The sequence below is a fragment of the Dromaius novaehollandiae genome, chromosome 2 (assembly GCF_036370855.1).
Source record: "Dromaius novaehollandiae isolate bDroNov1 chromosome 2, bDroNov1.hap1, whole genome shotgun sequence".
NCBI classification, from domain to species: Eukaryota; Metazoa; Chordata; class Aves; order Casuariiformes; family Dromaiidae; genus Dromaius; species Dromaius novaehollandiae.
The window spans coordinates 167,794,601-167,806,309 of NC_088099.1; the positions used below are offsets into that span (position 1 = coordinate 167,794,601).

The following is an 11,709-nucleotide window of genomic DNA, read 5'->3' on the forward strand; positions in this document are numbered from 1 at the left end:
CTAGGCCCCTATCTGATGACAGCCATTGCTGCCAACACAGGAGATGCACAAGCAGGGGTGTGAGGAGCCGGCTTCCTGGTCATGCAAATATCAGACTTGCCAGTCAAAGGCACTGATGCAGATAATGTGGTGGCAACAAAGCAATGTGGGTTCAGTGCTCAGTCACAAACTCAGTGACAGTCCCTAATTTTGACAAAAGTAAGCAACGCCTAAAGTTAAATGGGAGAATTCAGTTTTCTTTCTCCTGTCCTCTGTACACCCAGAGCTCAGTTAATAAAGAGGGGAAACTCCCTGCTAAGGTGAAGGGAGTATCAGGCCCTGCATCCTGGACAGTCTTTGCATGTTTTCCACTCCTGAACTGCTGCAGAGGGTTGCACAGAGAATGACAGGGCCATCAGCTGAGGGTGAGCCAAGGCATCTGAGACTCCCAGTCAGCAGCAGCCCCACTGAGCACACCCAAGATCATTCAGGTTTGGCTTTAAAGCATCCAGCTTTTAGACAGAAAAATCACATGTTCACGTGATCTTCTCACATGCCAGAGCATGCACTTCTGGGTCACACAGCAAAGGATTTCACACAGGGTTTGCACCAGCTGTCACCAGGATAGAAAGGAGAATCATAGCCTCATTGAAAGAGAATCCTAGAGGCACCGATTTGGAAAGACATCCAGGCTATCCCTGTGCTGTACTCTAAAGGGGACCAGGATCCATTCTGTGATCCTGAGGACAAGTGACACATCCCATGCCCATATGCCTAAGGTCCCTTATCTCCCAAACAGAATGGCCTCAGCCATGCTGGGAAGCACCCTTGGCCCATGTCATGCTTTCAAAGTGTGCCTGGACACTGCCTGGGGTGCAGCCAGGGGGTTCAGGCTGTAACAGTGCCAGGAGCGTGCTGACCACTATGTACCCTAGGCAATGCTCAGCTCCATGCCCTGTTTATCATGGTAGGAGAGGTGTAGCCAAAAGGACCCTTATAAAGTCTGACTTCTAGATATCCATTCCTCTGGGGCAGAATTCAAAACCACATGTTGGGCACTTACGTTCCCTCTACAAATGCCTAGGAGACTTATGTCCCTCCTAGCACTGATGAAACACAGATGGTAAGGGGATGCCTGAAGAGATTGCCCTCATCCCTGCAGCTAGAAGCAAAGTGCTGAGAATCGGGGTGAGGGATAAACTTCACTCCTCGGACACCTTCTGCAGGAGCACAAAGATGCACCTGCAGGCACATGAAGTCCATATTCTTGGATTGCCCTTTTAGCTCTCAGCACCAAACAGACCTCACTTCCCTTCCTAAAAACACAGCACAGGGGGAGGAGTTCCTCCCATCTGCACACATGCACCTGTTTTTTAGTCTAGCGGTTAGCGTGCATAAGCCAGCATACGGGAGATGTGAGTACAATTTCCTTCTCTGCCTGAAGAGGTTTGATTTCCTGTTCATGCCTTCAGACAGGGTATGCAAACCACCAAAATGAAGCACACACTTGGGCAGAAAGGGGTAAGAGCTCTGGATCAGACCTGAGAGTATGACTTTCTCTTAATGCTTTGATATTCCCCTATGCAGAGAAACCTGTGTTTTATATCAAAAATACACTGGAAGAGAGATCGAAAGAGCTCCTAGGAGAAGTATGTTCACCAAGTCATGCTCACACTTTCACCGTCTCTCCTGCCCAATGAAGCCCGCATTCCTTTCTGCCCATCTGCACAGTTTCATCAGGAGGGTGGAGAGCAGCTCCACCCAAACAAGCCTATAGTCTTGTTATTAGCACACGCCCTTGGGAGGCAGGAGCTTCAGCTGGCTGAACACATCATCAAGCATCACTGCAGCCGTGGTCACAGACAGTGCAGTTTCCCACTGCTGAGTCACCGATGACGACAGTAGAGCCCACAGCCATCCTAATGGTGCCAAAAAATATATACCATCCCTTCATCGCAAGAGCTAAACAAATAGCTGGCTTAATGTACTGATCATGGGTGTCTCTAGTTTCCTATACTTCAGCCATCACTGTGATATCTGGGAACCTGGCACAGATCCCAAGAAAGACATTGACACTGGGTAGATTGCCACCCAAAACTGAGTTCCTGCTACCCTGCCATGGCCACAGGGGCTAAGACAGTTATTTGATGTACATCTCAGGCCAGAAGGATGCTTGCATGTGGAACCAGTGTGGCCGTTGCTGCAAGACAGTGTCAAGTGGGCAATGCAGGAGTGAAGTTAGTAAATCAGAGGTGGTTTAGAGAAGAATCTCAGGAAGGATTAAAGCACTGGAAGACAGAGCTTCCAGGGAAGGAGTCCAAGAGCCCACCGAAGTGTATCAAAGGGGTATCCTGATCGAAATGCATCTCCGTGGGGAAGAGGGAAATTGCAATGGTGCATTAGTAAGTCTAGCAGAGGTGCGACAAGAGCCACTGACTGAGGAAACTGTATCTCAGACTAGAAATACAGGGCTTATTTTACACACCACTGATAACTGACCACTGGAACAGCTTACCAAAGTTTGTAGTAGGATATCATGGGACATGTCTAAAAAATTGAGTTCGTTTTTCATCCAAACAAGAATTAGCTGTAAAGGAGGTCAAATCAGATAGTTATAAAAGACACTGTCTTCTTGCCTATAAACACTGAGCTCATGTCATCTGCCTTTCCTCACATATGTGATAAGCAGAGAGTGATTATATCTACCTTAATTACCTTACAAATAAGGTCAGTTCCACAGCGAGAGGCTTGTAGTGATATTGGATTTATAGCACTGAAAAATCAGACAAGCTTTTGGACACACAAACCCTTTTCTCTGCATACCAGGTCTCATTTATATCCTCAGATCTTCAGACCTACAATGACATTTCAACTGGAATCCCTTATGGCTCCTGTCAGATAGCATTCAAAAATTTGTACAGGGTTTATTCCACTCCTGTCAAAGATGGCTGGGAATCTAGGTCCTCCTGAGTCCTACAAGCTGCCTAAGGCTGTCCTACTGCCTATTTGTCTCACATATTTATCAAGCTCCATTTTGAAGCATTTGTACCCTGCCTTTGCTTCTAGAAGGGACCTAAATTTCCTCAGCGTTTAAAAGCCTACTTCTGATTGTCGAACTCAACTCATGCTAGTCTGAACTCACCTCTAGCCCAATGTGATCTTTTAACTTAAGTAGTTTTTCCTTCTGTAGTTCTGTTTTTGCTGCTTGCAGTGTATTTATGGGTAACAAAACATACTTCCTCACAATCTCTGTTCTGCCAAGCTAAATGGGGCCAGTATCCTCTCATGTGGCCTGTTGTGGTTGATCCCATTCCCCCAGTCTTCCCATTAGTTCCCACCTGCATTTCTTCCACCAGGACTCCATTTTTCTCTAACAAGACAATGAAATTCCAGGTGAAAAGCCAGCAGAGCCTCATAGGACAGTGTTAGCACTTCCCTAATTGCCCTGCTAACATCCTCCCTTACAGCCTAATGCACAACTTGATATCATCTGTGTTTATTTGGTTTTCAGGGCTCCATCTCACTGGAGGTCACAGTTACCTTTAGATCAGCTAATAACCGCACGTCTTCCCTTTCCTCAGTATTTTTACTGGCACACTCCCAACTTCTCTCTCCCTGCAGTTTTGCATTCCCACCCACTCAGCCAGTCTGCAAGAGTTTTAACAGCTGCAGCTCTGATGGTTTCTCGACTTCTGGCCTTTACAGCCAGATCTCAAACCCTTTGCAGCCATTAGGGAGAGTGTAGTGGCTTCACGCTGGCCAGAGGCAAACAATCCTACACGTCCCATGTTCAGACAAGACAGCAACAGAAAACCTCCACCAAGCTGGACAGAGTCATTTAGTTCCCTATTTATATCACTGTTCCTTCTACCACACTGAGTTACTCCATCGCTTTCTTGGTATGCAATGCATTTCAAGCACAGGCGGAGAAAGCTGATGTGCTGTGTGGACATCTTCTCTTCAGCAGCTACGCATAGTCTGTCAAGTAGCCTTTTGGTGATGTGAATGCTGGTTTGGCAACACTGCTGTGCTTACCTATTAAGACCTAACTACCCTGAATGCCTGGAGTGCTGGCTTTTCTCCAGTTTCATGAGTGTAAACTAAGATATTGCTCAAATGTGGCTTGAAGTCCTCAGTTACGAGAAAGGATCTGGATGTAACCAGCTCTGGCAGCTTTCAGCGAGCCTTTTCTAAACAAATAGGGAGGTGTGTTTGTGCTGATTTTCTTTATGCTTCTAGTCTCTGGTGGCCCAGAAAAATAAATTAAAGATAAATGCTGGTTTTCATTCTCAGAGCTGGTTTCTTTTTCCCTCTGGACCCCCACTACAAAAGAAAGCAAGCATGTGGGTGCATGTCTTACCTCCCCTTCCCACAGCACTGTACCAGTCCCAGCACCCCAGCCTGACCAGCTTTGTGTCATCCATGCCTGTGAAATTTTCAGTAGCAATGCTTCTTGAGTTACTGCGAGTTCTTGGGAGAGCAGCACTCTCCCAAAATGTCCCCCTCTCAAGGTAGGAAAAGGGATAGACTCACGGCAGTGCTTGTGATAGCCACATGCATAATGGGCCTGTGGCAAGCAAACCCATAGCTATAAAACCAGCCTGTACGCTAACGTTGTCCCCATCCCTCAAGTCTCTGAGTGCTTCACAGTGGTTCGCAAACTCTTTTTTTGTGTATGTGACTTACTTGGTTGTTTTATAGGAAATCACATAATGCTGGAGTTCTCCACTCTGGATCAGAACATCAGCAACGACAACAAATTACCTTTTCCTGTGAAATGCAAGATGTCATTGACTTAGTCAAAATGGAGCAGCCAAGCATCTTCTGTAATTCCAAACTTTTTAAGATGTTTCTACAAATATTGTGTAAGGTATGAAAAATGTAGGTGTGAAAGGGTTGCCTTGCAACACATGAAGGTAAACTTCTCATTAGGAATCCCCCATGATCCAGAAACTGGCCTTACTTCTGCTCGAGTCCCCTGAGCCACACCCTTGAAGCAAGCGCTTTACACATTCACACCCTGGCTGCTGGGTAATCTGTATTATCAGACTCCCTTAATCTGGGGCTGGGGAGGGGATGAACTCCTCTCTTTCCATTTATCTGAGACTCCTAAGTCTCAGATAAATTAGATGTCTAACTGCTAGCCAGCATAGAGAGGCAGAGGATCCAGGAAATGCTTTTTATTATCATGGGCTTATGATGAAAAACCATCCTGGTGTGCAGCAATGTGAAGCTTTCTTAAATTTATTAAGGCAAATGGGTCCCAGTCTAGTTATATCTGCACTGGAGGTAGGAATATAGACATGCTTTGCGCAGATCCAGCTGCAGCCAGCTTTCCACCTGCCAGCCCAGGGAGCAGTGAACATGAAGGCATGGCACAGGCCTTGATGACGCTGAGCCAATGCAGGTGGAAGCCCAGCCTGCTGCCACATGCATTTTGCCTGGCGTTACCCAACACAACACACACATGATGTAATCTAGTTTTCGGCTCGCAAAGCCAGACTTGAAGGAACAAACATACCTTGTCACACTCCCCATCCAAGAAGCGGCACAGGGCCGTCCCTTGTATTGCAAGGCATTGTTTTGCGTTTTGCATGAAAGCAGCCCCAGGACATAAACCTGAAGAGGAGAGATGAGGTATGGCAGGAGTCTGCTTGTCACAGTGACGTCATCTCCTCCACAGACAGGGAACTTGTTTCACTGCAGTTCCCAATCCAGCCTGGAGCTGGGCTCTCCCGTGATCAACCCAAGGGAATCCGCCCACAGGATCAAAAGAAGGTGGAGGATGAAGGGCATATAAAGCTACCCAGGCACAGCTCTCCTGTATTGTCCAGGGTGCACGGATCTGCTCTCAGCATGAAGACCCTTCTGTTTGGTTTGCTGCTTGGCCTGGCATACATGGAGTTGGGTAAGACCGCCACATTCCAGACGCTGTAGGGATTCCCAGGAAATTCCTGGGAGGTGAGGGGAAAGACTGCAATGTAGAAAGACCCGGTATTCCCAAAGTAGGGGAAATGGTGCTTTTATGTATTTAGGAAGGCCAATGGAGCAGAAAGTCCTGAGGGGTGGGTGAGTGAGGAAAGGGGATATGCATTCCTGATGGGAAGAGCTCTGGCGCCTAGCAGAGAGCAGTGCAGAGTGTGGCAGCCGTTCAGCCCTAGGGGTGTTCGCTTGTCACCTTTCCTTGCTCACACGCTACCCCAGCACTGGCTGGGACAGAGGGGACGGACATGTTCCTTCATAAGGCAAAGGTGTGAAGGACAACCACATGGTGCAAGGCAGCACAAGTCCAGACAACGATCTGAGCCAACAGCCTTCACCTAGGTTGCCAACGTGTCCCTTTGGGGCTGGGATGGAGTATGCCCATTCTGAGTTTTTGCTGTCCCTCCGATGTCTCCAATGGTTGGCTGCAGAAATGCTGAAAAACAGAGGCCAAGACTTAGGAACAGGTATGGGTGAGGGTATGGGAAATTCCAGGACTTTTCAAAAGTGCATTAAACCACCAGCTCCATGGTTTATACTAATCCCTATTGGTTAGGACATAGAAAGAGATCGGGAACTTTCTTTGGTTCTGTCTGCGTTTGGTCCTTGCACGATCAGGGTCTTAGGCAAGCTGATGGTGGGATCTAGTCATTGTTGTGTTCTCACTGTGCCTATTTGAGACCTGCTGCAAATGCCTCCTCAGCCTGGAACTGAGTCATCCTTGAGGTGACACCAGCTCAGTGGTTTTTAACCCGCAGTTCATGGATGCCGTTCCAGAAATCTGCACGCTGCTTTAAGGGGTCTCTGAAAAATCTTGAAGAAAAGGCAGCCTGGGCAGGGGTGTTACACCTCCACCCAGAGTCCTGTCTACCTGGAGTTCAGAGGGTTGCAAATGGCAGAAGACTAAAAGGCGAATACCTTCCAAATCCTTATGTGCAGAAGTGTCTTGGGTCATGTCTTCTTAAGGTTGCATTGCTTTTTTATTTGCCTACCCTCATTCCTCCTTCCACCCATCTCTGAAGCAAACCCAACTGCTTGCTGACCATTTCCTTACAGGCTCTGGAATGCAACAGGACAGCTGCAGTTACTTCCATACAGTTACTGTAATCTGTATCACTTCAATGCCTGTTTTTTTTTTTTTTTTCTTTCAGACACTTCATAGCTGTTTTATTACATCTGTTTCTTTGCCTGCCTCTGGGTCTAACCCTGTCCTGGATTTAATGGGTTTGCTGAGGACCTGATAGAATAGGTTTCCACCCACAGGTCTCAAACTGCTTTGCGGAAACAGATAGGCATCAGCACCCTCTGTTTTATAGTCAAGATTGAGGCAGAGATAAGGGAAACAGCTTTTCTGGGATGATGTAGCAGGAGGCAGCTAGGCAAGGAACAGCTCTTATAGCTTAGAATTATGTCTGGGACTCAAAGAATACCATTCATCTTGCAGAGTTTTTAAATCAAGCAGTAAAAAATGTTGTCAGACAGTGGAGGACTGCGGTTATTGGACTCAGGTCAGGACACAGCACTGTCCTCTATGTTCAGTTCTTCTCTTCTTCTATGGTCCTTACAGTTTCAGACTTTCCTCTTTCACTACACCCTTCCCAAGAAACCAGAGTCCCCCACTTGGAGTTAGTGAAATGTAAGGGGATCTGATAGCTATCTTACTTAGATCTGCTCTTAATTGGAAGTGACTCCACCAGAGCCCATGGTGCTGCCCCACTCACCTGCAAAAATGATGAGGTTAGAAATGAGCTCAGTGCAAATGCCTTCAACTATCAGCACTGCTTTCATACACAAGCTGGTCCTACACATTCAAAAAATAATCCTTATGCTTGCCAGACTGATATCTCTGTGATTTTTCTCCCAGTGCGTGCTACATATTAAAAAGTAAAACTATCTCCTGTGGGTCAGTTGGAAGTGATCTGTCAAGAAACTCAACACAATTAAACTGGGACAGCTCCACTGATCCTGTTTACAAAGGATATGGCTGCAACCAGCCTATTTCCTCACTACTTCTCAAATCAAAAAGCCCTTCCTACCTCAGCAAAGAGGATGGAAAATGCTCTTGCATCATTGTGGGCTCTCTTGTACAGCTTAAGGCTGAATTTCCAAAGGAGGTGCTAAGTGAAACAGATGCCCTGGGAATGAATTCCGGAGTTAGACGTTCAAACAGCTGCCTTCAAAAATGTCTATCCTTATCGCAAAGTCCCAGAGGTTTCTCTGATGCTGCAGAATTAGTAACAAAAAAGCAGTGTATTTCTGCAGTTTTACCAATAGATGGCAGTGGACACATGTGCGTTGTTCTTCAGCCGCTGCGTTGTAGGGAGGTCGTGGAAGATGCACAGGGTGGAAACCACCACACCGGACTGGTTTCAGTCCTCAAGTCACACCAGCACAGTTCAAATCAACATGCACACTCCATATCCACCAGCTGCGGATGGACAGGTCTCACGCTGACACATTTGAACATCTTTTACAGAGGACATACAAAACACAGGAGCTTACTAATTCAGGTCAGGCTGATTCCCTAAATCTGAAAATGAAATCAGTTTAGAAAATTGGTATGGGTTTGCTCTTTGAGTCTACAAAAAAATAGCAAACAGCTGCAGCTATAATGCACATAAACAATCTCAGACTGATCTCCGAACTGCTGATGGGACAGGTAATCCAGCAACTGGGATTCTCCAAAGATCCTACTAAAGCTGCTCAAGCAACAGATCCCTCTATATCCCCGCACTTTTTAGGTTGCTAAGCCCTAAGGTAGTGTGCGTGTCAAGCCCTCTGCAATGCCACCTCTGTCCTTTGAGTGTTGGGGTTTGCTTCTTTCCCTCTGAGGTTTCAAAGCTTTGCTGCTGTCTCCAGCTGTGCTTAGTTTCCAAGACAGCTGCATCTCTGTCAAAGGGATGGAGCACTGTCCTGCACATATTCCCCACCACAGAGCAGAAAAGCTGCAGACCAGCTGTCTGTCTTTGCTGTGATGACCAACTCAGACCTGTTTTTCTGTTCCCCTCTGCAGCCCAGTCCTTACGATGCTACACATGCAAAGAACCCACAGACATTTCTCTGTGCAAAACAGAGACCCTGTGCCCCATGAAAGCCAAGGCATGCACAACAACACTGCTCTCCGTAGACTCGGGTAAGTCTCGTTACTTGCTGGGAGGAGTCGTGGCAAGAGATGCATCCTTCATGCACCAAATTACCTCATGAACTTCTCCCATGCTGTCTTCTCCCCTTCCCAGTCCCCATCATGTATTGCTCTTTAAATTCTCTATAGGAATCCAGGTGGATTTGTCCAAAATTAGAGTGGGAAGAGGAGGAATCCATTAGACTCGCAGCCTAATAGTGAAGCATGCAGAATCCCACTTAGTCTCTTTGCCTTTCCTATCCCTACATCATTCTTAGGGAACCTGAATCTACAGATATGTGCAAGCATACCACAGAAACCCAGGGACTTTCTCCTTGTTTGTGTGCACAGATGCTTACACCTAGCACCAACTGTGTAACACGGGAGAAAAACAACATGACCATGCCAGCATTATGCCAGCACGTTTCGTGCAGCCTGGGCTGGAACCTCCTACCTGGAGCCAACACAGGAACAGCTCACCTTAGCAAAATATGCAGGGACTTGTGTCTCTTGTCTCCACTAGAAAAAAATTGGAATAATCAGGAGGGTGAGAGGGAGAGAACCAGGGGACCTGTACATACAAAGAACAGTTTGGATTACAGGCCCCAACGGATTGCAGATGCTCAGCCCCTAATATATTAGCCTTTATTTGCCTTTAAACACTTTTTGTTAAGTCCCCCTTCACTGTACCAACACAAAGCCCATGTTGCTTGGTGCCAAGTATCTAAACTTTCCTTCACCATTTCTTTATCTGTCTTCTCCCTCTCCTCTTTCTTCCCTCTCCATTTTAGGCTATCCCTTTTTCGGCAACATCACCGTGATCAGATCCTGCGCAGAGAATTGCACTGCCTCCGGCGGGATAGGGGCGAACCGCCCCATGTCGTGCTGCTACACTGACCTCTGCAATGACGACAGCTCCAACAGCAGCCCGGGACTGAAAACCAGCTATGCAGCACTGAGCGTCACGGCCCTGGTCCTCGTCATGCTCTTCAAGCCCGCTCTGTAACACTGTGGGCTCCCAGGCTCCAAATGAAGCGTCTCTTCTGCTGTGTCTGCCAAGCCGCCTTGTGAACTTGTAGATGCCTTAAGAATAACCTTCTTCACTCAGCTATGGCTTCACCCATCTTTAAAGCTGTGAATTCAAACGGATAGCTAAGAATTGGGGCACTGAGCCCTGAAACCCTCGAAATTCCAGATTCCAGCTTCTAAGCAGTTCTTCACCTTGAGCTGCATCTGGTTGCCAGGACCCATGTCCTCACCCCCTAGTTTTCCTTGCCAGGGCACAGTAGTGGGTGAAGCTTGGCTGCTCTGGGTGGCAGGAGGGCCTCGGCAGCATCATCAAGGCTGGTGCTCTGGGACATTCTCCAGCAAGGGCAGAGGCTGTGTAGACATCCTGGGCATGGATGGTGATGTCTTTCCAGACCTCCCTCAGCTCCCACACAGCCTGTGCACATGTGCCTACTTTACCATGTCCCCATGTACTGCCCCAAAAACCTGTGACTGTCCATCAGAAGCGTGGCTTATTTTCTTTCCTCTTCCAGTCCTGTTTCCTGAGTGAATGCAGGGGACGGTTAGTCACCCCTTGAGACCTGCTCAGCAAAGTGCTGTTCACAATTGCAGAAACCTGTCTAATTCTGCTCAGAATAAGCTAAGGAATGAGTTCAAAAGGGCTCGGCCTTATTGCACTGAGATAGGTGTATTTCTGGAAAGCTCCAGAGATGCTCAGGATTAACAGGGCAGGGCAGGTTAGACCTGCAAAAGCAGATTCCGGAGTTTGTCTAGCCCAAAACTTTATCAGCCCTTTGCTTGAGTTCAGGTTACAACCTGAGCCCCTGGCTTTCCATTTCCAGATGTTTCACAGACAGTTTCAAGCAACTTCTTCCATTACTCTGCCCTCCCCCATCCCTTCACAGCAGAGGCCAGAGAAAAGGAAAACTAATGCTTCTCGCAGACCCGTGGCTCTGGGAAAGGCGAATGACTACACTCAGGCTGGCGCAAGAGTGCTGCTGGGGCCCCAGTGAAGGATTGGCTCCGTTCTCCTTTGGAGCAGCTGTAAGATTGATTTTCTCCCCTGTCTGCTGTAAAAGTAGAAGGAGTGAAACTGGATCCAAACAAGCCAGGCATTCCTGGCTCTCCTCACTCTCTGAGGGGGATTTGAACTTTGCTTTATTCTTATTGCCAGCACTCATTCGGGGGACCAGCAGACAACCTGCAACAGCAGGGGCATAGAGCAGGACAGGTGCCATCCTCATTAACCGTGCATTAGTGCCATCCCTGCAACCTCCTCTGTGGCAAAATAATAATAATAAGAAGAAATAATAAGAAATAAGAAAGGGTTTCTTTTTCTTGCTTGCACAGAGGTAATTGTTTCTCAAGGTCTGTCTCAGTACCGTTTGCAAGAAAACCTTGGCAGGGTATCGCATTCCTTGGAGGCGGGCCCAGTACAAGCTTGGGGCACAGACAGATGTGAGGAATGAGCAGCCCCTCGTCCTGGAGGTGAAGTGCTCCATGCTTCACTAAAACAGCGGCAGCTGCCCTGAGACATCTAGGAAAATTTGAGATCTCCAGGGAAAAAACGCCATTGAGAGGATGATCCTTAGGAGTTACTGCAGTGCTGGTATCCCACC

General features: G+C 47.5%; 1 protein-coding gene and 1 long non-coding RNA gene across 2 annotated transcripts; one reads left to right on the forward strand and one right to left on the reverse strand.

The window, feature by feature from the left end:
- Positions 1–5,207: 5,207 nt before the first annotated feature.
- LOC112991299 (uncharacterized) lies at positions 5,208–10,055 on the reverse strand. The gene is made up of 2 exons (XR_003261261.2): positions 9,981–10,055; positions 5,208–6,397 (listed from the first exon to the last, which is right to left on the reverse strand). It is a non-coding gene; the product is annotated as an uncharacterized LOC112991299 (long non-coding RNA).
- Positions 5,751–10,088, forward strand: LOC112991298 (secreted Ly-6/uPAR-related protein 1-like). Its single transcript, XM_026113688.2, has 3 exons — positions 5,751–5,887; positions 8,975–9,094; positions 9,874–10,088. Exons 1-3 carry the CDS (start codon positions 5,836–5,838, stop codon positions 10,086–10,088), a joined length of 387 nt encoding a protein of 128 aa, XP_025969473.1. The 5' UTR covers positions 5,751–5,835.
- Positions 10,089–11,709: the final 1,621 nt, after the last annotated feature.